At 45.8% G+C, this 26,063-nt stretch overlaps 1 protein-coding gene across 2 annotated transcripts in view; it reads right to left on the bottom strand.

The window, feature by feature from the left end:
• LOC130193174 (zinc finger protein 609-like) overlaps positions 1 to 26,063 on the bottom strand; it is a 78,301-nt gene that overhangs the window by 6,963 nt on the left and 45,275 nt on the right. For both annotated transcript variants that reach the window (XM_056413581.1, XM_056413582.1), the window contains exons 3-5: positions 16,913 to 17,138; positions 4,543 to 4,630; positions 31 to 2,440 (exon numbers count right to left, since the gene is read on the bottom strand). In XM_056413581.1, the coding sequence (XP_056269556.1) occupies positions 31 to 2,440; positions 4,543 to 4,630; positions 16,913 to 17,138 (2,724 nt within the window). The remainder of the gene's footprint in view (positions 1 to 30; positions 2,441 to 4,542; positions 4,631 to 16,912; positions 17,139 to 26,063) is intronic.

Genomic DNA, 26,063 nt, shown 5'->3' with positions numbered 1-26,063 from the left:
CTAACACTGTGATAGTAGACGGGTGTTTACCTGTCTGTACCACATGGCTTGCTCCATCCCTGCCTGACCTCTGGACTCCAGTGCTTGCTTGGCGTCTTCCTTCCCATGGTGGCCCCCTTCAGTCAGCTTCATCTTTAGCCCCTCTGCCTGCTGGGACTTGGAGTCCTCCCCCTTTATGCTTGCTTGGGATTTCGAGGAGGGCTCAGAGGGCGAGTCCCTGGGTTTGCTCGGGGGCTGCGATGCCTTTCCGAGGTCCGACTGACTCGGGGCTTTGGAGAGGCTTGGCGGCATCGGGCTCTTTTGTTTCCACTCCTTCATGGAGGCTTCTCGTTCTTTTAAAGCTACGTCAGACTTCTTCTCTGCACGATGCTGTTCGGCGATCTGTCGCTGCCGTTCTTCACACTGTTGCCGGTAGGCTGGGTTGGTGTTAATCAAGTGGTTATGGTAGGCTTGGTCAGGATGGTATGCATACGGAGGGACATACGCATACTGGTTGTAGTAAAGAGGTTGCATGTACATGTTGGATCGCTGTTGGATGACTGAGGGTTGCTGCTGCTGCTGCTGCTGCTGTTGCTGATGCTGTTGTTGTTGTTGTTGCTGCTGCTGTTGCTGATGTTGCTGTTGCTGCTGCTGCTGCTGTTGTTGTTGTTGCTGCTGTTGCTGCTGTTGTTGTTGCTGCCCAAGAGCAATGGTGTCAGGTTTGCGGTCTTCGTGAACCTCAACTTTGACTTTCTCCTCCCCTTGGTCCTGGTCCTCTTCCCTTTTGATCTTAATCTGACCTTCAGCCCCTGGCGTGCCTGGATTGGGCCCGCCAGGACTGGGGTTTACGTAATTGGGCGAGTAATAAGTGTCATAGCTGGGATAATATGGGGATTCTTTGCTGGGTGTCGGGGTTGGAAAGAGCGCTTTTTTGACACTTTCCCTGACAGCTTGGTCCTCTGTCCTGACTTTGGCACCGTCAGCTCTTCCTTCACCATCCTCACCAGCATCTGAAATGTCTGAATATGCTGGGCTATTGGTTTTGACTGACGAGTTGTCTCCACCATTCTGGTTCACTGCGTGAAGTGGCGTGAGAGGCTGTGGCATCCCGCTGCCATCGATCCGACTGGACGCACCGATGGATGGGCTCGGGGCATTGTCAGAAAAGCTGTAAATTTTGTCAGCTTCAGCCTTGATACTGGCCAAGCGACTCTGGTGAGGATCTGAGGAACCATTGAGGAGACCTTCTCCCTTATTTCCTTGATCGGAAGTTTCAGGGTATGGAAGCTTCCCTTCCTCCAGTTTCCCTCCCTTTCCCGGCGGCTTGGGGCTGTCAGCCTCCTTCCCCCCATCTTTTTTCTTCTTGTCTTTCTTCTTCTTGTCTTTGGAGCTACTTGAGGAAGGGTCGCCAATGACGGGGGGTTTAGGCTGAGTGCCCTTCATTTGGGGGCTCTTGGGAATCCCTTGGATCATTGGGGTAAGCCCTGGGGAAGAACTTGGGTTCCCTGGAGGAAAAGGGTACATCTGCTGGGATGCTGTCGAGCCAGGGCCAACTGGCCGCGGCGACTTCATGTTTTTCTGAGCCAATTTCTCAGCCTTTGTGCTAGCCTTTTTCGACTTGTCTGATCCCCTCTTATCATCGATACCGTCGTTACTGGTCTCGTCAGTGAGGCACGGCCCATCCTCACACCCGTCCGTCGGGGTACCTCCCATTTCTGGATCCGTCTCAGCAAGTTTCTTTTTACTCTGCTTTGAACCAAACTTGCCAGGGGATGGGGAAGGACTTTGAGCATCAAAGTTCCTGCCTTTTGGAGTAACTGAACGTGCCGGAGACAAACATCCTTTCTGAGAGATAGACGCTCCGTTACAGTTCCCCGGTTCAGGGTGGAGAGTCGAGTCCTCTCCATATTCACTGTCTCCATCTATTTCCAACTTTATGTCGTCATCATTGTGGGCACGGGCTTGGTGGTACTTGAGACCATTGATGTGCTTGTACTTCTTGTTGCAGTTAGGGTGCGGGCAGTCAATAAGAACTGGAGAGGGGCAGCTGCGATCGAGGGGAGGAGGAAGTGGCTCGGTCTTAACAGAAGGAATAGGGAGACCCGTTGGTCCCACACCACTGTTGGAGTTTGTCCGCATACGTTTGTTGCCTTTGGTGTCCTCTGAGCTGGAATTGGGTTCCATATCCGAAGCTGGTTTGGTCTTACGTTTTCCAGCTGAGGACGGACTGGCCTTGATGTCCTCGGTGTTGCTGTTGGGTGGGGTGCGGCGCTCCGATGGCGTCTGGCTCCCCCTCCGGCCCTTGCTGTTCGAGGCAGCACGCGTCTTGTTGTTGGTGGTGCCCTTGTTGTCCGATGAGTTGCTGTTCTCATTGATAGGGGTGTTGCTATTCGGTCTCATCCGCTTACCTCGACCACGGCCATTCCTCATCTCCAGATCGCTTGTTGGGGATTCACAAAATCTGCAGTAGTGGCAAAAATCACGTGTGAGATTTCCATACAACTCCGCGCTTTAACTTTAGATTATTAAATGATACAACGGAAAAACAACTGCTCACCCATCCTTGAACTAACATTGTTGTGGGGACTGAATTAATACAATGCCGGTGCTCAAGAAATTATCTTGGATTTATTTAACATCTTTAAAGATCAAACACCTGCAATGTCCCCGGTGTAGCAAATTGTTAATTTGTAATGGCGAGAACACCTGTGTGCAACCAAGATGTGACAAGTGATCTTTTGTGAAATACACTTGTATCTGGAGAGTTCAGATGTGTTTTGCGGGTACTGCGTAAACCCCCGTTACCCTCATTATCGGATAGGCAACCAAACAGGACCAAAATAGTTGATTATTGAGGTAAAGGAGCAATGGATTTTGGCAACAGTTGTGTTCTCCAAAGGCCTTTAAACATATGCTTTGGAAAGTATTATTATTCAAGACGTTACTCGAACGCTATTTCTCTTGTCCTTTCTAAAGTTTGTTACGCTGTTATTTACTGCACTGGTACGCCAAATTAATTGCCACAATAACACATAGTCTCTTAGGAAATTAAGGCAATAAGTAATATCAGTATTACCCATGATGACAATAGTCAGATTTAAGTCTTTCTGAATCCAGAACCACTAATAAACAATGGCACCGATAGAAAAATATGTGTGCCATTGTTCTGTCCCCGTCCTCTCATAACGTACCGATGGGATATTGTGTAAGCGAGCAGGCACTTTGAACAAAGCCACATGACAACTCAAAGGCATGTAAACATCATTTGAAAAGACAGCAGTGAACATTCTTGCTGCTTTGTAATCAAAACCTTTGTAATCAAAACTCAAATACTTAGATTAGCAGTGTGGCCATATCTCTCCATAACAGTAATGCAATCATCTCTCTGCACAGCAGTGAAGGTTAGGAATCTGTGTCAAAGAGACACCGGGCTGGGGTGACTCACACCTTCCTCGACAAGTCTCTCCAAACAATTTGCAACCCCAGCAGGGGATGTAAAGACGTCCATAGTCTGGCAGTGCTGGAGGAATTTAGACTCATTACAAGCCGAAGTTTAGATTCAGTCTGCTGAAAGCTTTCTGAATTATTCATGGCGTGTCCCTAATGTAGTCATACTGCAAACTGTAAGACTATCTCGGTCCATATACAGCCCAGCAAACCTCACTTACTGTGCATACCTCACTTACTGAACATTATTGTGATATACTGTGATACATTAGTGCGATGCAGCCTCTCCTTGTTTTCCATTACCCTGGCTTTAATCTGGATTTTTTTCCCTCTCTTTCTTCTATTGCACTTAACCATGCATTTCAAATATAGATTTATATTTACATTTAGATGCAGTGCAGCTGGCCTAAATCAAAGCAAGTGCTTGGCAATGCATTTCACACAACCTGTGTATTTTGCAAAACAAAATAGGCAAATACACAGAAATTACAAACACCGTAAGCTACTGCCCACATAACACTGATCTAAGAAATCGCAGCCTTGGTGATAGAGAATGTTATACAGTGTTGAGGAAAAGCTATTAGTCCAATAATTGGATTCTGCAATCTGGCTTGTTAGAGTAGCTTTCTATTTCCACTACTTCCTCCTGGGACACGGGCCGATTGCCAATGAATCCCGTTTCCCCCCCACACTCCAGATAGAGGCTAACATGTACTTGAAGGTCCAGCTGCACACCAGCAAGTCTGTGCATGAGGCCGTATATCCTTGAGCTGATGGTACGACAGCAGATTCATATCACACAGAATATGAAAAGGGTAAGAGACCAAGTGCAGCTTGGATAGAGAGACCGCATCAATGATTCATGGAAACTCTGACTTTCGTTCTCTCTACTTTGACATTTAAAACTACCATGTGTGACAGTAAATTCTTTGTAAAGTGCAAATACCTCGCAAAACCGCTGAGTGTAGCTTTAGCTTGAACAGCACCCACACAAGCGCCCGCACCATTAATAGAAGGAGTGCAGATTAGCTGAGGCGTATAAAAATAAAATCGCCATGTTTCCCGTTGCTTCCTCCGGTCGAAACACGAACCAAGCGGGGGGGGGATGCTCCTTACCTGGGGGGAGCCCAGTCATGCCGTGTGCAGTCCAACAGGGTGCCCACATACGTCTTGTTTCTCCAAGTAACATTGACCACCAGCATGCCTGCGAGACGAGGAAACAAAGAGGCCATTTATGTTGCGTTAACCATGACAATAGGAGGAGGAAGAAGAAAAAATAACGCGAGTAAGAGAGTAAGAAAAGAGCATTGTGGTTGCCGCGTTGACGCGTGGATCTTCGCTAAAGGGTGTCACATGCAAGACAGTTAGACAAGTCAAAGATCCCTTTTTAATCTTCGACACACAGTAAAGCCGCAGGGGCAAGACTGAGGGATATCTTCTAAATGACTTTGAACAGACTCGACTGCACTCGCTCCTTTACAACCTGGATAAGATACCGGAGGAAGGTCTCGCTAAGAATGATCACACCAAGGTTGCCGGGGAATATTCGCTCAACACCCTTTCCATTTAAATAAGCAGTCTCACAGTGCAGGCGATTTCCCCGAAGGAGAATTATTTGGAGACAAATATATTTGTTGCAGTCCTCTATCTCACTTTGCAGCTCAAAATGTTACTATCTTGGGGAGAATATGAATCTAGTCCTGCGGCTTCTGAAAAAATAAAACAAGCTCCTGGTTTAGACCAATTCAACGAGAATTGTTCAGTTTGACAGACTGTAACCGAGTGTGCGAGAGAAGCTCCCTGACTTCCCCGGTATTGCTGCAATCTGTCACACTTAGTCGCTTCTGTGTTGCCGTTTGGCGACTGTGAATTTGGTGGCGCTCCGTGTGAGCTGCACGATCCGACCTGCGCTCGAGTGCGATGCCCGACCTCGCATTTAAAATGGAAAAATGACTTCCAAAAGATCACAAGCACGACTCGCTTATGCATGTTTCTCCTTAAGAAACCAAATATTTTTCGTCAGCTTCTTATTAAAAAGCCACAATTCTGCAAAGTTGTACAACATCCCAAATGTGAAACCCTGCACTTTTTGTTTTTACACATCTAACAGGCAGTAAATACAATTGATGTTAATGCAAAACATGCATAAAAAATAAAAAAAAACCAGAGCACAGAGTGGGGCAGCAGGGTGGAGGCAGATGAATGTTAATTTGCAGCTTTTGCACGCAAATTCAAAAATAAATCACCACCCAAACAGCTTCAGAGGATTAGGCGCAACGACCGTGCACAAAAACATTCTGAATTTATTGCCCATTGCCCCCCCACACCCCACCCCACACCCCGCTCACTCCCCCGGTGGTGACCTCAGCTTGCCACTTCAGCACTGCAGAGAAACTGGAGGTCTGCAGTGAGCTAACTTATCTAATGGCACAGGAATGCTGGCTGGCAGCTTCCGTCCCTCGGAGCATTTTATTAGCCGAGGAAACCTTGCTCACCCCGTTTTCCCCTCTCTCCTTCACCCTCACTTCCTCTTTCTTTTTTTCTTTCTTTCCCTCCAATGGTACAGCTGTCCGCGGCTGACAATCCCCCCCCCCCCCCCCCTCCTACACACACATCACATTTCAGTCCTCGTTTTTCTACCGGCCGCCTCTGGCATAAAGCGGCGAGTGCATAATGCAGTTATGTATGTTTACAGGAATCTGACGGCACTTTATGGCCCCAAAACACGAGCGCCGGGTCAAGGCTGGAGCCGGCTGCAAATGTCGTTGAGGAGAGGTTCTCGAAGCTCAGCTTTCCGTCAGATTAAAAGAACACAGGCTTTTTCTAAAAAAAAAAACGCCTTCAACAGCCCCCATCCCACCCACCCACCCACCCACCGCTCTCCAAACACTCAAACACAAAATGGCTCTGGCAGCTGGTTGTGGCAGGATGTAAATCAAGGCAGGGCAGATGAATGAGTCGTCTTTCATGATGAGCAGGATATAGTCCTCCCTGCTTTCTCTGGCTTGGGGGGCTTAGAAACCCTACCAGGAGTTCTTAAAGGTCTTTAATGATTTTAAATTAGCATTAGACTGTCTCCCATCTTCGGTCGCTGTGACAACAGACAAGAACGAATGGAATTTTTTGGTTTTCCTGTACTAGAAAGTAAAAGATAAAAAGACGTTCACAAATAGTTCATCATTTAATAAATACTCTTATTCGCTTTCTTGACAAATGCTAACATTTTAACCCGCCTGTTATTTTTCTTTCTCCCCCCCCTCCTACCGTTGGAGAGAGCCAGGCTTTTCTTTGTTATCCCTCTCACACATTTACTCACGCTCAGTGAAGCTGAATGAGGAGTATCTCGAAAACCATCTTCAAGCCACGCCAAAGGTTTTATTTTACGTGATTAAGGTCTGACCTTTGGTTCAGATTTCAAGGACTTTCACAATCCTGTTCTGAAGAAATCCCCCGGTGTGTTTGGCTGCTTGATACGGATCACTTTCCTGCTGGAACATTAATCTTTGTATCGGGTTCTCTGAAAAAAATTCCCTATATATACAACTCATTTCGGGGTCTGACGGAGGAGAGTGGATCACATCGTAGGGTTGCAAACACTTTGCTTGAATGTGGAAGTGATGAGAAGGTAAGCGTCAGTCTTATTGAGCATTCACGCTCGAAATATGAAATTGATTAAATGGCAAGTAATACTTCATGTGCATAGACTGGATGTAAGAAGTGGGCGTCTGGATTGAAGTCTAGAGTTTGGCACTTTGTTCGTGGCCATCTTGGCTGATTGCAACCAGAAGTGAGACAAGAGGGCGGCGTTCATTATCCCCAAACTCTGAATATAAGCAACCAAAACGGTTACTTTTACCTTTCATAAACTGAAAACATGGCTGTGAAAGCTTTTAAGTTCTAAGACAACTCCCAGACAGGACAGCGGCGTAATAACCTGTCAATGACAAGATAGATAGATAGACATATACTTTAAAAATCCCCAAGGGGAAATTTGTCGTCACAGTAGCAGCACCAATAAACTAAACACACGAGAATAAAATGTGAAATATAAAAAACAGGGATGAAAGATATAGATGTATACAAGTAAAATATAAAATAAAGTATATATATGTATATATACACACACACAAACAAATATAATACAATGACTGTGCAAAGTATACAAAGTAAAATATAAAATAAAAAATATATGTATATACATCAGAAAAATTGAAATAGAAAATTGAAGTTAGAATATCTTGATTCAATTAAAAAAAAAAAAAACAAAATGTCATCATGGATTGGATACATTACAAAATCTGAAATCAATTTAAATTATGATTTGATTTTGATTCTGATTTAGCAAAAGAAAAATAAGAAATCTCAAATAAAATAAATATCTAAATAGAATATCATGAATTGTAAAGTAAAGTAAACAAATAACTTGAATTTGAATTACACCTGCAACACTTGCAAGGGTTTCCTGAGCCTTGACAAACATAACTGTTATTTTTTTTTACTTGGTTGTTTTAATTTTAAATTTTAGGAAATATTTTTTTTATTTTGTAAAAGGTGTTCAGCAATATAAATAAAAAAAAAAAAAAAAAATTAAAAATATGATTTGTTATGAAATATTTCATGCATGACATATTTTTTTTTTTTTTATATTATTAAAAAAAAAAGAAAATATCAAAATATTCTAATTTTCTGAGACAGTCCTGTATATATATACAACATATATGCATACACAATACAATACTAATGACTGCAGTGTAAAATTAAATAAAATATAAAAATATTAAATATAGACAGAGTGTGCAAAATGCAAAGTGTGTGTGTAGTGTAAATGAAAATGAAATGTGTGTGTATGTGTGAAGTGTAAATAAAGATTGCCCCGCCCTAAAGCATACCCCGTTTATCATACATTGTATTTGAAATGTGACCATCATTTTTGCTTTAAATCAAGCTGTATTGGAGAAGTATTGAAACTAGCTGCGTTTACTGGAGGCAATAAATCCAGTTAGTCATATAGATATATAGAAATAAATCGATTAAATCAGATTTCACTTTTCCGACCCGGAGGTTGCAGCCGGTTCCTGCACCATCAGTGGCAAAAGGTGAGCGAACATCTCAATCATGAAGCGATCATTAATATTTAACTATTTAGAGCAAACATATTGGATGTGTACAACACATGGAGAGGGAACCCATTGACAGCCAGATATAACATCTCCAACAAATATGCTAAAAAAAAAAGCCTCATAGGCCGATAGCTCAATTTCCACTTCATCAATTTCTTTACTTCCAACTAGATCTTTCTTTTTGTAGAATCTGTGCATGTTTTTTCTTCTTCTTTTCTTTAAAGTGGCATCATTCTGGCCACACTCCCATGCTGAATCCGAGGAGCTCTGCAATCCTGTCAGAGTGGTCCTTGGCTTCTGGGTCACCTCAGATCTCTGCCTCCGCAATACTTTCTGTGAATGCTAATAAAGTAGTTCCTCGAACGTTAAGCATTTCGAGGACAGTCAAAGAAATGGTGACGCATCTCAACTCAAATGAGAATGGACATTGAAAGGAAGAGGGGAGAAAAAACGAGAAATGCTTTCCGACTCAAAACGTTGCGGCACTTCATGTTTAATTAAGATGTCTTGGGAAGGCGAGCTAACTGTAAGGCGTTAAAGGCTTTCAGAGTGTGTATACTGGAGAGCTCACTGAAACTAAAAACGCCACACTGAGTTATCGTTTCATATTCCTCGTCTCAGGGATCGGTTAAAAGGGTTTTTCGCCGCTCGCATTCACATCCACATTATTCAACTCTGGAAAAGTCTCAAGTAAACACAGCCTGGATTATTCTAAATAGGAGAAGTAATGACCCACATTATTTTTTACATCCAAATTACCATGCTGTCCTTTCTACTCGACTCTCTTGCAACGGTACCGGTTATGTTCTGGAGAATTATTTCTTAGCAAAGTAAAGTGGAACCATCAATTGTTAACAAAAACAATGTTTTTATTCATTTAAAAATGTATTAATCATTAAATGATTGATTCTGACTTATCTAACAATGAAATGATGTATTGATTGATCATTCATTGGTTGGAAAAGAAACAGGGTGGAGTGGTTACAAATTGGAATACTTCCAGGCGAGGAACCCTTTTAAAATAATCAGCAATAACAGCACCAGTTTCCCCCCAACATTACACATTACTCACGACATATTGTTTTTAATTGACTGCTTAATAATTTCTCTTTGACTGGAGGTTGTGAATTCATAGAATTCCTTGGCAATTTCAAAAAAACGTGCTCAAGGGAACGCAACAAAGATTAAGACTAGGTCTCAATGCGGGAAAACTGAGAGCCATTTAAATTTATCGGCTCACTCTCTTTCCGAGGAATAATTTCCAAGCTGTCGGGGACCAAGATGTCAACGCCAAGTCTGTCTAAACATGGAAAGCCCTCGACAAAACAACCCAAACAAAATGTCCCTGTGGCGGAGAGCAAATTACACGAGGAACCAAAAATGACTTTCCATGAATGATCATTTGTTTACAAGCGGGGGGAAGTTGCATATCCGTGTTTGTTGCGAAGCCACGAGCTCCGAGCTCCCTCTTTACTCGCAGCGTTTCGCTTCTGGGGAAGAAAACGACCCGATTTGTGAGCGAGCGAGCGAGATCGGGTTTCCCCCCCCCCCACCCACCAACCCCTTTTGTGTCAGCCTTATTAGGGTCACTCGTGACAGCTGAGTGAAGCCCACATTACTGCGAGGAATTGGCCTGTAATTTTCACCACTCCATTTCCTTTCAATGCCGGGCGAACAACAAACGGCAGCACCGAACTCCGCCGCGCACTTGTATGGGATTACTGGAACAAGAGGGCAATGTTAGGGGACAAATTAAGTCAGGAGTAGGTTTGTCTGCTGCATGGGTGACTGCCCCCTCTGGGCCCGAACCCCCCTCCCCCCCTCCTTAACACATTTCATTAGGGCTGCATTGGGGGCCAGAATATCGGGCCCTCTGCTGCTGTGATGATGGCCGCGGGTTCACCGGCTGACCTCTGCTCCGCTCCGACTCAACAGGAATTCAGGGGGGGGGTTAATGGCGTTTTCACTGACTGACTTTGTCAAAAACGCCTTTGTTATCTTTGAAAACGGGGGAGCCCCGCTCCCGTGTAACGATCGGGCGTGACATTATACGACTGTTCTCGGGGAACGTCAAATTAAAAACAGGCGTCTTTAAAATGTGCCAAATTAAAACGAGTAAAGTCCTGGTAACACTTGTGCGAACAATTACTAGCACGTGCAATTATCAAGTCTTCAACACAGTCGGTAATTATTGACAGATTTTTCTTCTTCTTTGTATCCTCTTGAAGGAAAAAAAAGAAGCTCTTTTCTTAACCTCATTTCCTCTGCACTAAAAGCACCACTCCTATCAAAGTTGCATGTGGACAGGAAAGTGAGAACAATGAGGAGGGGGGGGGGGGGGAGAGTGTCGGTATTTGTTACCGAGAGAAGATTAAAGATAGCCGGGCGCTGCCACGAGCAATAACTACAACGTTAATAAATGAAGCGGTTGAGCATGCAACTGTCTGAGCATGTTTCTAACAGTCCATTTTAAGAGTGCATAAAATGAAGCCGAGCCTGTCCGGTTATGTCAGAGTCATAACATAAAGTCCTAAAAGCGGACCGGATCTTAACTCCTAGGCAGACAGGGACTTAGCGTGATTTACAAGAGTCACTTTCAGCGCAGGAGATACCGTAGAATGTGGAAGTTGTAGCGCGTGTGGAAATGACGTCTAAGATAAATTAGATCCTTTTTTAATAAATTACCGACCGACGTCCCCTTTTCCAGGCGCAGGTGCACAAAGCTCGGCTAATTCCAGCTTCTCAAAGTCTCCAAATGATTTGCTGCATTTGGACTCGTTGGACTGAAACCCATCTTTGTCACCAGCGGTTAGTTTCCGTTGAACATTCAGTTGCTATAGCAACCACAGCTGCCAGGCTCCCACGGCAGCGTATCTGCGAGGTGACGGTATTTATCACAGTACTTCATCTTTGTCTGCTTTTTGTGCGCGCCGCTTTCAGTAAAGAAAAGGCCAACTGTTGCCTTCAACCTTCATTGGGAGCGTGTTTAACCGGCTGCACGAACCCACGCGGCGGAAGGCAAGAAAGGTGAAATTGCGATCGCAGTTTTGACAAATTGCAGTCGTCTGACAAAAGAATATATACAAGTGGCAGATGATTCGGTAATACAGAATATATTTGTAGCTGTAGCCCTACTACACCGTTAAAAGCTAAAGTATTTCCAAAGAAAAATAAAATACTGATAAACATACAACCCCACCAAGAAGCCCACATCTTGGTAAGTATAGGTTTACCACAGACGGGAAGGTTGACGCTTTTATTTTGAATTACTGAGCGCTCAAGTGAGCCCTATCTGTGAAGTCCAGGCTGCATTCCGGTTCGCGAGAGGTAAAAGTGCAAAGTCACTCTCACTGACAAGAATAACAGCCTGTGAGAAGGTCAATTCTCTCAAACCACTGAGAGGCGAAAGGAAGGGAGCATTAGTATGCCGTCCACATCGCAGCAGCATTATCAGCCCCATGCAGCAATTCTCCCTCCGCCGAAAAAAAGAGAAATCAGCACATGTTTACTCTTGACTCTGGGAGTGGACCACGGAACTCAAGCCGTGCGTGAAAACGTCTCCGCCAACTTTACATTTTGCGCTTATTACTGTAAAGAAAATTGTAGCGAGGCAAAAACGCCGTTTCCTTTAAATGCCACCTGGGTAAACCCATAAACCCCTTTTGTCAAAACAAACCCTCTGGTGTTGTTTTCCCTTATAAGAGATGGTGCTCAGATTAAGAGACAGGTTCTGCCAGAGGCGCATGACTCAAGCTCCCGTTGACGTGTATATAGCAAACATGATATCTTATGACAACCACTGGCAAAGGCTGCAGCTCCTCGAGGCGTACGATTTATGTTACAAGACCAATTTGAGTGCTTAAAGAACTGCAGTTGTGGGCCAACGCGGATAGGAACCCAGTCTCTCTTAAAAGACATTCGGGTTCGCACAGGCGCCATCTTGGTGACGCCACCCGGGGACTAAATACGGGGCTAACGAGACAAGTCTCCACCCTCGAGGAATGCGAGACATCTCTACCGTACGTGCCCTCTCGGAGCATTTCAACCACATATTTAGAAACACTTTACAGCATGGGGGAGTGTTCAGGCCCCCTCCACCCCTCCCCCCACTGGAAATTGGCCACTTCCACTCTTGCATGCCGAACGCTGATGCGGGTATAAAAAAAAAGAAAGCTCGTCCGGGTCGGTAAAGTAAACACGGCCGAGCAGATGCAATCCTACAGCGCGGCAGGGAGCGGGAAAAGGGAGGCCTATCACTTGTGCTCCTTTCTTCTCGATTTGTGTCCTCCGACCGCTCGCAGAACTTCGTTGCCCGCTCCCGTCCGCTCGGCGCTCGTTGGCCCGGGCAGGAGGCGACAGGCTCCCTGGGAACGCTCCCTCTCATTTAGAGGACAGCTTCTATCGCGAGTTCACACGGAGCGGCCACCGCGCGCCTTTGTACAAACGTTTCAATGAGGCCACTGACAGGTGGTCTTCAAAAGAGCAAGGAGGCATAGCTGGCAAGTGAGCGCCAGAGCCAAGTGCTCCTTTCATACAATATTCCCTTTCTCAACTCCCCCGACAGGGTTGAAGAAATACAGCGTTAAAAAAAGAAACGCATCTCTCAAATGTTTATACAGCAATATCCATTTCAGACTGACCTCCGTTGTAAATCAGAGGCCAAACCCCCATTCCCCCCCCCCCCCCCAAAGCAAACGCTCGCAACGTTGCGTAAATAATCAACAAGATAAACATTTATGACAAACAGCCTGTTTTTATTTTTCTATTAGGGAGCTTAGGAAGCTGTGGAAGCTGCTCGGGGAGCAGCCTGCTGTGTATACTGGGTGTGGGGGGTGGGGTGGGCTTACTGGCACGGAGCGGCGGTGCTCGGCCAAAGGGGCCCCCTCTCCGTGTTCCCTCTGCCCCGGAGCGGGAGCCAAGGCGTTCTGGGATGCGTTTCAAGAGCAATAAACTTCACCGGCGTTTCAGAGATGACATTCGGAGGTATCGGCGCGCTAAGCCTGGGAGGGGTTGGCCCATCGCTCTGCCGACGCGACCCTGGGAGCCGCCACTGCCTCGTCTGTGCCGAGGGGATTTGTGTCAATGCCGGGGCCTTAAAATACCACGGCCTCCCCCCCCCCCCCCCTCCCGTCTACGCTTCACTTGCCCCCAGACTTACTTGAATGACACAGATTCACTTTCCCTTGCCTCATATTATCCATTTACTCACTAACACAGCACTAAGCACATCAACTTGAGATGTTTGCGATGAAAGGTTATTTAGCAGTCCTCTAGCCATTATCCAGATTCAGCAACAACAACAAAAAAGGAAGGGGGGCGGGGTGGGGAGGGCTGCCGCATCTGTGATTTCCGCCTCATCAGACCAGATTCTTGTCGGCTCGGACCAAAAGGTGCGGCTCCTGTGATTGCGTGTTGTTAGGCGTCGCCCGCTTCCCCCTCATCAGTCTCTCTCTGGCACTCGGTGAGCCGGGGTGAGGCACAGACAATTACTGGGAGCCTGTTGTTCATTTACTCCCACAAGGCCGAGAGGCGGAGGTGATGAAGCAGCTGTTGGTTGGCATGCTAAATGAAACGAGCGCGCACACACACAGTGCATGCCTAAACAGCTCTGTATGAGACTTGTCATGCAGAGAAGTGTGTGTGTGTGTGTGTGTGGGGGGGGGGGGGGGGGGGGACCGCTCAACCTCGCTGCTAATCAGGATGCCTCTGCCGTTTCTTTGGGGCCCTCTGTTGTTTGTTGCTGTTCGACGGTACTCTGCCTGGATTTCCTCATTTGCCGAGTTGCACCACAATGAGAGGAGGAAAAGAGCAGAACGGCAATGCAGTTTGAAGGCAGCAGCATTTGGGCCTCTTTCATTAGAAAACTGGCCGGTGGGTCTTTGTGTTGCTCGATGTGCGACATGTAATGCGATGGAGGCTGTTGAGAAAAACTACAGATTCAATCGCATGCTTTAGGAGCGCCGACTCCACCGATGGCCGCTTATGACAGCTACTACTGACAGCGACTACTGTCAATTACATATCTGGTGAGGATTCAGGAGCAGCACACATTTCAGCTACAACAGATTTCTGGAGAAAAAAAATGGTTCATTGTAGATTTTGTCTGCAATGAACAAGCTGTGGTGCCTTCAAACCAAAAGAGCCACATGGGAACACGCCGTGCATCTCGGGAAAAAAAAGGCAAAACACACACCAGACAACTGAGGGACGCTGGTTCCAGGACTCAAATATATCCCTTCATCCTTTATTGCATGATGTTCTACCCAGACTGTCGACCTGATATGTATACACTACCGTTCAATAGTTTGGGGTCATCCAGACAATTTCGTGTCTTCCATGAAAACTCACTTTTATTTATCAAATGAATTGAACATTTCATAGAACATATAGTCAAGACATTGACAAGGTTAGAAATAATGATTAATATTTGAAGTATTAATTTTGTTCTTCAAACTTCAAGCTCAAAGGAAGGCCAGTTGTATAGCTTATATCACCAGCATAACTGTTTTCAGCTGTGCTACCATAATTGCGCAAGGGTTTTCTAATCAGACATTAGTCTTCTAAGGCGATTAGCAAACACAATGTACCATTAGAACACTGGAGTGATCGTTGATGGAAATGGGCCTCTATACACCTATGGAGATATTTCATTAGAAACCAGACGTTTCCACCTAGAATCGTCATTTACCACATTAACAATGTATAGTGTGTATTTTTGATTAATGTTATCTTTATTGAAAAAACAGTGCTTTTCTTTGAAAAATAAAGACATTTCTAAGTGACCCCAAACTTTTGAACGGTAGTGTATATATATATATAATATACATCTTATTTTGTCAGATAAAAAAATAAATAAGAAAAAGCTTCAGAGAGAGGGAAGTGGGTTAGCTTCTGGAAACCCTACTAGTCTCAACAGCTCTGATGGCCATAACAACCTGTGCTCTACACCTGCAGAGCTCCCCACCCCCACCACCCATCCACTTTAAAACCACTCAAAGCTCCCAGCAGCCTCCACCCCACTGAGCCGGGTAGAGTAGAATCAGAAGAAAACACAGCCCCATCAGGCCAAACCACTACCTCTTTCAGCCAAAATAGCAGCTTTGAGAGAGCGAGTGCAGGCAAAGGACAGACTTGGACAGGGAAAAGGGAAGGGGGGGGGGAGAGAAGGGGGGAGGGTCAATCACTCTGTGGGAGGCAGAGAATGAGGGAGCACAAACATCGTCCTGGTGTTGGCTCTGAGCCACGTTTGTGTCACTAACAGAAGTAGCCTTGTCTGTCTCCCCCTCCCCCCACTCCCAGGCCCAAACCCCCCTGCCTTGCACTCAGTCTCTCCCAGTTTGCTTGGAAACAGAGTCAAGGGGTGAGTGGCTGGGTGCTCGGTAACGGGAGGGGGGGGGGGGGAAAGGGTTGCAATGGAGAGGAGAACAGGGGCGAATCTGACACGGCTCGGGGCCGGAGCAAAAATCAGGAGGGGGAAGGAAATAAAAGGGAGAGAGAGCAAGGAAGAAAAAGAAGAAAAAAGCCACTCAATAGCTGGGACTGTGCTTGGGGAATGTTGATGAGGAGCTTTTTTTCTGTTTGGTTCCTCCAAGTGAACCAACAAGCAGCGCTGCGGATGTGTGGGCGAATTGTACTCAGCATGCCCGCAGAGAGAGCCCGAACGCGAACTGCTTTGAAGATTAGGTGTTTGCATTATTTCACATGCACGACAGAAGACGAGGGGCGGTTCTTTTTTTTGTTGATCTGGCGGAACCCGATAGTGCTGGTGATACATCTTTAAATTAAATAAGCTGAATAGGGCTTCGATCAAAAAAAAAGGAGGGGGTGGGGCTGATGTTTCACTCGGACTGCACTGCAGGAAAGGAGCCAACTGCAGTCCCAAATGGCAGCCTTGCAAAAAATAAGTGCTTTGTGTTACGAGGCATGTTGTTGCTGAGAGCAGTTATCTCGGTGCAGCAAACTCCCGTCTGCGTCCTCCAGAGCAACAAAAAAACAAAACAAAAATCAAGGCCACCTAAGAACTGCCTGCCAACTACTATTCTTGTTGGCAATACTATGCAGCATGTGGGCTGTTAAAGCACGCATTAGTACCACCACCGGCTCCCGAGGCAGTCAGCGCATATCCAATTACATTTTAGCAGGCCAAATATCTACGATAATGACAGCAAGATGAATATTTCTTCAGACGACAGAGGCTTCAATAAAGCCTTGAACATCCAATACCCCTTTGACGTCTTCGTGCAACCACACTGGCTATGCGAGTAAACAACTAACCCACATATTTGTCGCTTTTTTCCCCACCCCCTCCCTCGACAATCCAGGACTCATTTGTTCCACTAAACAGCATGTTAAACCGCTCCACTTACCGTCTTCAGTTTCCTGCCACACGATGCCCTCGAGATTGACACTCGTACCGGGCTCGCAGGGCCCCAAGCACTCGGGCTCGGTAGCCAGGGCCACGTCGGACGTGTTCACGGCCACCGAGCGCGTGCGCACCATTATCTGCTCACACGGCGAGGAAATCTCACTGTTGCCGACTGTGGCCAGGAGGTGGAGGGGGGGAGGAGCTGGCGTGGAGACAGGAGATTCCATCTGTGGAGAGGGAAGTGGGGGTTGGAGAGAGAGAGAGAGGAGAACACATGAGACACTTCAGAACCACTGTAGGAACACAGAGGGCACGTGTGGGAAGGGATGTGGAAGTCATCCTGGTACGCCGCCGGCTCTCGAAAGCAATCTTAATCAGAGCATGAGTGATGCAGCACTTAGCGCTGCAATACACTTCTGTGTCTTCCCTCAACCGGAGAGGTGATTAGGCGGCAGGGGAGAGACGGGGAGGGACATGTGAACCGCTTCGACTGCCATTGTGGAGGGACAGAATTAGTCATGCGGGATTGGTCAAACGGACCCCACCCGGCTTTCCTCCCTCGCACGCCGAGCGAGAGCCGTGACACCGAATCGTCTCGCGGGCCGATCGCTCATTAATTCCCCCCCCCCAGTAAATAGCTAGTCGTGGCGCGGCAGCGGGCGGCTGGAGGTCAGTAATTGATTCCACCTGTTCTGACACACCGTGACAGCAATGAAGAGACGGTGGGCCGACGTGGAAAAGTGAAAATGAAAAGGACAGGAAAGGAGGGAGGGAGGGAGGGATGGAGGAGCACAGCAGAGACGACGGGAGGAAGAGAAGTGTGTCGGCGGAAAAGAGGAAGAGTAATGGTGATTTCAGGGCCGCGGTGACACCGGGCTTAGTGCTCCTCATTCACGGCAGTAGACAATAAAGCGCTCCAAATCATTAGCGCTGAACTGCGGGAGGAATGCCACGCTGCCGCCAACGCCACACATTTATTAATTGGGTGTAAACCGCTCAGCGCTCGGGCAAACGCTGCCAACGCGGGATCCAATTAGACTTTAGAAGACAAAATAATAATAAGAATGGACGCGTTGGATCACGAGTCTGCGCGCCCCCTTTAACCCTCCTGTTACCTTGAGGGTCAATTTGACCTCATTCAATGTTTAACGTCGGTGTTCTTTGGGGTCAATTTGACCCCAGGCTGTTTTTCACTGTGTCAAACAGATAAGAAATATCAACTTTTTTATATATTTAAAGGGCTATTTAGGTAGTCAACAAACAAACATAAAGTACCTCACACTTAAACTTGCGAAACAATATTAATTCTAATAATTTTCTGGAGGTTTTAATTGCTGGGGTCAAATTGACCCCGAGGGTAAAATATGTTCGTGAATGTGAAGGTAACAGGAGGGTGAAAGAATAAGAACTGTTCCTACGCGAGCATGAATAAGCGAAGTGAAAACTATTTATCGCAGGATCGATCAGAGTAACTGGTCAGTCCGGATCGATGGGGGGATGAAAATGTTGGTCCAATTTCATGGTCCCCAGAAGATGCATCCCAAAGACTGCTGAGCTCCTTATGTTTACTCTAGCGCCACCAGCAGGTCAAATATGTAATGAACCCTCTCAGCATTTCCTAGATGGACGAGCACAACATATTCATTCATGATTCCTACTTTCGAATAGTCCATTTAGCAAAAACCCATAAAACTAGACGTTAAGCCTCAACTGCGCTGGGTGTACAGCTGTATTTGGTGCTTTTGGAGTGGCCTCCGAACATCACGAGGATGCTCCGTTGCTCCATTTCGACTGGACTTGGAAGTATATCGTTTCTGCTTTTTGTCGGGCATTGGTCCAGTGCTCTGGGGTTTCGTAACGATTGCAATAATGCAATCGTGAGTCACGCGTTGAAGGCTCGCTATGGAAACAGACAGAAGAACACACAGTAAACTGTCAGGAAGACGGGTGAGAATGATTAGCGTTTCAATCGTACAGGTTTTTATTTTTTTACTGTTGCGTCTCCCTTCAAGATGTGTGTTTTTTATTTTTTTAAACGGACTCTTCTGAATTCTTTTCTCACAGTGAATGCAATTTGAATGAACTTGATTATTTCAGATTGATGGTGTGATTCATCACGATCTATAAATCAAAGTATTTGAGAGCAACACTGCCGCGTGACACATTCCAGATCAATCGCCGCGCGGGGGAATCCGAATCCGCGATGAACCGAGTGCTTCCAAAACCAAACATTAGTCCCTGATGGAATTTAATATTTGCTCAAGACTCGTATTTCACGCTTTTACGGCAAATGAGCCGGTGCTCGGAGGACGGGCGGATTAACGCGCGCAGAGGAGCGGCGGAAAGCGCGAGGCCCCAACGCCGACGTGATCACCGCGTGTCACTTTCTGATGCGCGGCGTGGCCGAGCGGCGAGCCGGCTGAGTGAATGAAACGGGACAGGTAATCACCGGAGCTGTCAGCGCATGCGGTTCCCCGGGCCTCGCGGAGCCGCAGACATGACCACGCGATGAACCCGCCCCCTCGGAGTGACAAGCCAGTGGGTGGACGGCACACACACACACACACGGGTTCGTGCGGAGCCTCCTTGAAATTGACTCGACGAAAGGCGACTTAATGGCGGCCTGGAAATAACCTTCCTTTAATTAAATTGTCGGGTTGGGTAGTAAGCTCGTGTTATTAGATTCACATTGTCAATTTCCTCCTTGCTTTTGGCCGGCTGGTAGCCGGGCTCGTCGATAAACTCACGCCGAGGTCCGTTTGCTTGTCGGCGCGACTGTCGGGAGCGAGCCGACGTCTCTTTGCCCGCCTGTCTCTTGCTATAAATTGGACAATCTTACAAGATTGTCCAATTGTCCAGATTTCCACAGCAAACAACACGAGTGGGACGGGAGCTTCTTTGATTGATACCGCATGTGCCAGCGAGTCATCTGGAGACGACTACTCGGCGCGAGGCCCGATGAATCTCACGCAAGCAAGCCTCGACTTTCTTCCCCGTCGCCGTGAGAGTTTTCTCCGACACGTGCACACTATTAGCTTAAAAAAAGGTGGCCGCGGCCAAGCCTGCGATTAACGATTATCGTCCTAACCGATGAATCTGGATCCCATTTTCCGGATAAAGAAATGGCTCATGTCTTTGTTTCGCCCGACCGACAGTCCAATACCAGATTAGATCGTTCCAGACGTAACAACATTAGCGTTCTGAATGGGCCTCTCTGCATTTCCTGTTGCAATGTTTGTTAAAGCACCAGCTGACAGGAAGGAAACGTGGACCGAAGCTGTTGCCCGAGCGCAGCGCGGCAATGAAAAGGTCTTTATTCAGTTTACAATGGCAAAATAGAGGGACGCTGAAGGCTTTACAAAACGACTGAAATGATCGATCCCTAGTTTTCTGTCCATCGACGACTCAATTAAATTACCTGACTGCTGCAGCGCACGCAGAGACGTGGTATATAACGACCCCGCTGCCCGCCATACTCGCCACAAAATATGTTGCCGATGAGTCATAAACGCGGATTTAAAATTACAGGAGGCTAATAACATTTGGAAGTTCAAGGATTCCAAGAAAAGCCTTGGTATGTGAAGCCTTTCAATTATGTTGGTTTAATAAACACTGAACCCAGAAGAATCCCATCCAATATAATAAATAAATAAAAATATCCCAGAAGTCGATACACGTTCTATGAATCAAATCATCTTGATGAGTTTCACAGCCGTGTCTGAGCGTAACCTTTCCTTTTGCACATATATCCTGGTACCGAGGCAGGGGAAGAAGACGGGAGAGCAAAGTCTAATTCCGCCACACGATAAAAGAACCATTCTCTAATATGCATCGGTACAAATGAATTAGAATAGGATCCCCGGTGGGTATGGGACCAGTGTACAGTGTGCATGAACAGTGGCGCTCTATTTCCACATTCTATCAATGGACGAGTGAACAAAAGGACTTTCACTCTGGGGCTGCAGAATGTGAACCCACACAGGGAAATGCCTGAAGTATTGTCCGGGTTTTTTCTTCTTCTTCCTCCAGAAAAAACCCACATGCGACTACACAACTTGTCAAATTACACAAGGCTCAACTCTGCGCTCAGCCGATGCCAAATTCCATGATTCCTTCCCTCCTCGCAAGACTTTTACAAACGGATTTTGAAATCTCCCCCCCCCAAAACCACACAATGCCTCAGTGTCACGCAAACCTTTTCTTAACTGAAACCCCATGCCGACCGCTTGAGAAAAGCCACACCAGCCAGAATAATGTCGAACCGAACGGACAAAAAAATCCTACGAATCTGCGAGCATACCTCCCAGCGCTGACACCGCTGTGAGGGTTTCCAGTGATCGCACAATAACTACGCCAAGGCAGGCGAGACACTTGCTGCACCCTTTTTTCCGGACACATTAATTTTGGCTTTAACTTGTTTATTAGAGTTGGGATTAAGAAATTGAGCACTGAGCTCGGCCGAGGATTACGAAGGGATTACTCCACAGTGTCACACGGAGACACCTGTCTGGGCCGCACTGGGAGCTAGAATACAGTTGACCAGATAATGCATGGCGGGGCGGCATAATGGATTGTTGTTGTTGATGTAGGGTTGTTGTAAATAGTCAACGCAGCGTCAACTTGCATGATAATCACACTGATATTACACCCAGGGATGTTTGGGGTTTAAAATCGTAACTATCTTGTTGTCTTGTTACCTTCGCATTGAACATGCGTAAGGTTATGTTTTAATCGCCGTGTATTTATTTATTTGTATGCGTGTTACTCGCATAATACAAAAAGTATTAAACCGAATCGCATGAAATTTGGTGGGATAATTGTTTATTATCCAGGGACCATTTGATTAGATTGTGGGATCAATCGGGTCAAAGGTCAAGGTCAAGAAAAGGTCAACATCTCCTTTTTACTATAGCATGGTCAATTTTTGTCCAATTGGCATGCAACTAATGCCAAAATGTTCATAATTCAATGCCCAATCTTGTGATATTCGAAGGTATGCGCTCTACCGAGTGCCCATTCTAGTTGTTTTATGTATTCAGTTAGATTTTTTTAGTTTGTTCAAATTCTTATTTCTTATTATTCAAATGTTTTTAATACTGAAAGCAGCAGAAAGGCAGAACTGAATACATGTTAATATCCGATTATTTTTGGCATTTAACACAAGTAGTATCGTTGTCGCGATATTTCTCGACCACTCTACTCACTACTAAATGGATAGTGCTGTAAATGTCACAAGATATGACCTGGATGATGTGTTTTGTAACACCTATTGGCCAATCATACCAAAAAACGATGCAAACAAAAGGACATGTAAGGAAGCCAACACCTGCCACCGTGAATAATTTGATATTAATAAACCCAGAGTTACATCGCTGGACTGGTTTGGTTTAACCGGCTCTGGATTTAAAACCATGTGACCGTGTGTAACACAGACATTATCTTTTCCAGCGTTCGATCTCAACAGACCTCTCATGCACAAACCTCATGTTTGACACACGATAATAAATCTGTTCACGGTCATGGTTTACCCTTTCACATGCGACTGCGGTTACCAGTCACAGAGAATTATGTCTGCAACAGCAGTTCAATAAACATCCCACTAACCCATTAAATCACATTGCTTTCTGGTGCTTTTGCTGCATTAGTAGCGCTAAAAAAAAAAAGCACGATAAGCACTTTCTCTTTTACACGCCGATTTTGTGCGCCTGCTCGTGCCTTCTTTCTTAATCGAAATGCAGTTGGAACAGCAATAACATTCAGGGAGATACCCACGCTTGGTTTACCATTTCAGACCGAAACCCAGACCTGCGGTTCACCCGACGTGGAAATAGGGTCGTGAGGTCAAGTCCGATAACGCACACGGGGTCATTTGGATTAACCTGCAGATGTGGATTTATCATCTCAGTCTCTCTTTATCAGAAGATAGCGCTTTATGGGTCGATCTTGTTTTATTGAGGAGCAAGTACTGTACAAAAGAGTGGCTTTTATTATATTGTCATAAATTATCCGTTTGTATACCAGCCTCCAAAGTGTCCACAGGAGGAGGCAACGTTGTTAACGAATACACTAACACGGATACCTGCTTCGTTATAAGCCATTAAATATAAGTGGACTGCTTACAAATTCTAAAGAAGGGCTTGAAAAGTAAAGGGTTGCCCATTTCTGTGGCTTTTTTTTACATGACTGATATAAATTAGTATGCTATTCCGATATTTATCAAACAGGAAAAAAAAGTCTGGAAATGGGTCAAGGTTTAGTCGTAGCAAACTATAATAGAAGACTATAATTTATCTCAATTGCCCCCTGTTGATTGTTTAACCGTTGAACGGTATAGATTCTCCAGCGTGATAAAGCCTGGGGAGTTCCACACCATTTCCAACATCAAAAGACCGAAAACATCTGTCTTGAAAAGAGAAAATGTAATTCTTCCTGACACAGGGGGCCATTATTTAGTAAAAAGGACTCCTTGCCGAAGTGTTATTAGTCGGCTGAGTTCTGTGGTCCCGCTTCAATTATGTAATTCTTTTTGACACCGGGGGCAAACCCTGTGGACATCTTTGGTGAGTTAGTGAGGTCAAAGGCCGGCGGAGATTACACTTCTTGCCGGCTCCGGTCGGTGCCTCATTCAGCGCCATAATGACACAGTTAAGAAACGTTCAGAAGAAGAAAAGAAAAAAAAGGGGGATCCAAGCTTCATTATTGGGCCGCCAGAAAAACAATGTGGGAACATCTATACTACATTGTTAAATCCACATGATGAATTTAAACACAATAAAAGAAAATACCATTCTAACCACAATCCTTAATCATTTTCTCCTCATAAAACAAAAAAACATGATGACCTAAGCTAGCGCCAACCAATAACACCAACAACGTCCTCTCTGACTCGGTGGTGCGCAATATTCTAAGCCCGCCCACTTTTTAGCGGCCCAACAAAATGCGAAAAGGCGTTGAATCCCTCTTGCGACCGTACACACCGCTAAAAAATCTCTCATCTCACTGGGGAATACGTCACAAAGTGCCGAAGCTCGAGACGCTCTCGCTTCGCCGAGACTTTAAGGAAAGCCGCATTCAAATTCGTACCGACCCAGACGGCAGCGGCAGCGCGGCGTCTGATCAGCAGGCAATCAGCTTTCCAAGTGAGCCTTGTTATTGAAGTGTCATGGTTATTAGCATCAAGCCACAATTGAAAACAAATGTGCAAGCCTCGTTTAATTCGACTACTTACATGAGCCGGGAGACGGAAAAAGAAGGGGGGAAAAAGAGACGTAAAGTGGCGGGATTAGAGTCGTGAAAGCCGACCCGCTTCCTTTCGAACCGTGAAACACTGGCCCGATTCCTTCACTGAAACCACACTTGCTCCCTTTGAAGCTCGGCGTAATCACAGAAACTGAAAGAGAAAACTGGAACACCTGACATCTATTGTGGACCGCCAGCTGGTAAAAGGCACTCGGGTTCCTAGGCAACACTTCTCAGATTTAGCAGCCGATTGTGCTTTCAGGAAAGCACCGCCACGCATAAATATTACCGGGAGGAAAACTAAGCTGTGACGAAGTTGGTCACCCGCGACCCGCAATCTCTTCGGAGACATAATGAGTGAGCCGGGCTGCCACTGTAAACAGTTATTGTCTGTGTGTGTGTGTGTGGGGGGGGGCTGTTTGCCATATGACCGTTAACATTACAGGCACATAAATGACACATTTTTCCTTAAGTTAGAATGAAGTTGGAAAATAATCTAAAACAGATTTGTATTCAACTTAAAAGCCCTTAAAAAAAAACCTCAACCTTCACACAACATATCATTTTCTAAATGGCTCCAGGAAATTCGGACACATTTTTGCACTTAAACGGTACAGCGCGTTTCTTTTTAAGGACGCAACAAAGCCGCCACGGTCGGATACAGAGCCGCGAAATAAACATGAAAAACGCCCGAGATCGACGGCTTCCAGTGCGGCGCTTTGTAAACTTTCATCTCGCAGGATTTGGCAACAGCTGTGAATTACGGTTTAACGGTTAGAAAGACGGGTAACACTTTCGCATTTTGCTGGAAATTTCAGTAATCAAACGTAATACCTTTTTTCGGGGCGACACATTCATCAGAGCTACTAATTCAACGGAGGTTGATTACACTGATGAGGGGGGGAAAATGAAGAGTACACAAAGCTTCGTCGAGAGAGAAACCTCTTCAGACGGCGCGAGAGGTTTTTTTTTTTATACCTGTGGAGACATTTCCCGATGAAAGGACGACATACATTAGTCAAGAGACGGCTCCTGCAGCTCCCAGCAACATGATGGGAAGTAAAACTGATGCAAAAAGACAGAAGGCACCAGGGCCAGATGACTGAGCAAAGATAAGTGGAGCTTACCAATTTGCTCACTTATGAAGCAGTGGCCTAATTTGCCCGCTTAAGAAAAGAGAAATGTAATCCTCGACTTTACTACGACTATAAAACCGCAAAAGTGGAACTCGACCAGTACTTGGTCAAATTGGGGGGTTTGTTAATAACCTCTCTGGCTGAATGCTCGTAGTCGCTGCTTTGCTGTTGGCAAAGTCGCTAAAAGTCCAAAGATTTCAGCAATAAAAAAAAATTTGAGAAAAAGAAGGAGCTATAAATGCCATTTCCAGGGTTTTATAAAAACGACTGAGGATTAAAGAGGAACTTAACAACTGGTTTTAGTTTGAGCGTTCACATATTCACATACTCAAACGGGACCCCAGCCGTGCTAGCAACGCTGCGAACACGTACCGGGGTAAAGTGTCGCTCAGAGCCGACATCCTCACAACTAGAACGCTCATCCGGTGCGTTGGCACGCTGCAGCATGTGCCGATTAGCACTTTGTTGTCACAATTCATCCTCAAGAGGGACGCAAATGTTTATATCAAAGTTCCCGGTGACTCTTTAATCGTGCGACTTGAAAACCGCAGGTATCGACGTTGCGGTGGCGCATCATGAAAAGTCAGCAAACATTCCTCTCTCTCTCGATTGTGGCAATTCTCAAAATAAGAATGGAGCAATTAGAAATATCACCGACATTTCTTACGTAGATAGGTTGATATCATTCGCACCTGCTTATCTCAGACAGGGTTCTTACACATTTTGACCAATGGATTTCCAGGACTTTTCTACGACTTTAAATCAAATTTCCATGAC

The sequence above is a fragment of the Pseudoliparis swirei genome, chromosome 4, assembly GCF_029220125.1.
Source record: "Pseudoliparis swirei isolate HS2019 ecotype Mariana Trench chromosome 4, NWPU_hadal_v1, whole genome shotgun sequence".
In the NCBI taxonomy this organism is placed as follows: Eukaryota; Metazoa; Chordata; class Actinopteri; order Perciformes; family Liparidae; genus Pseudoliparis; species Pseudoliparis swirei.
This window is presented reverse-complemented; position numbering and strand designations above follow the sequence as displayed.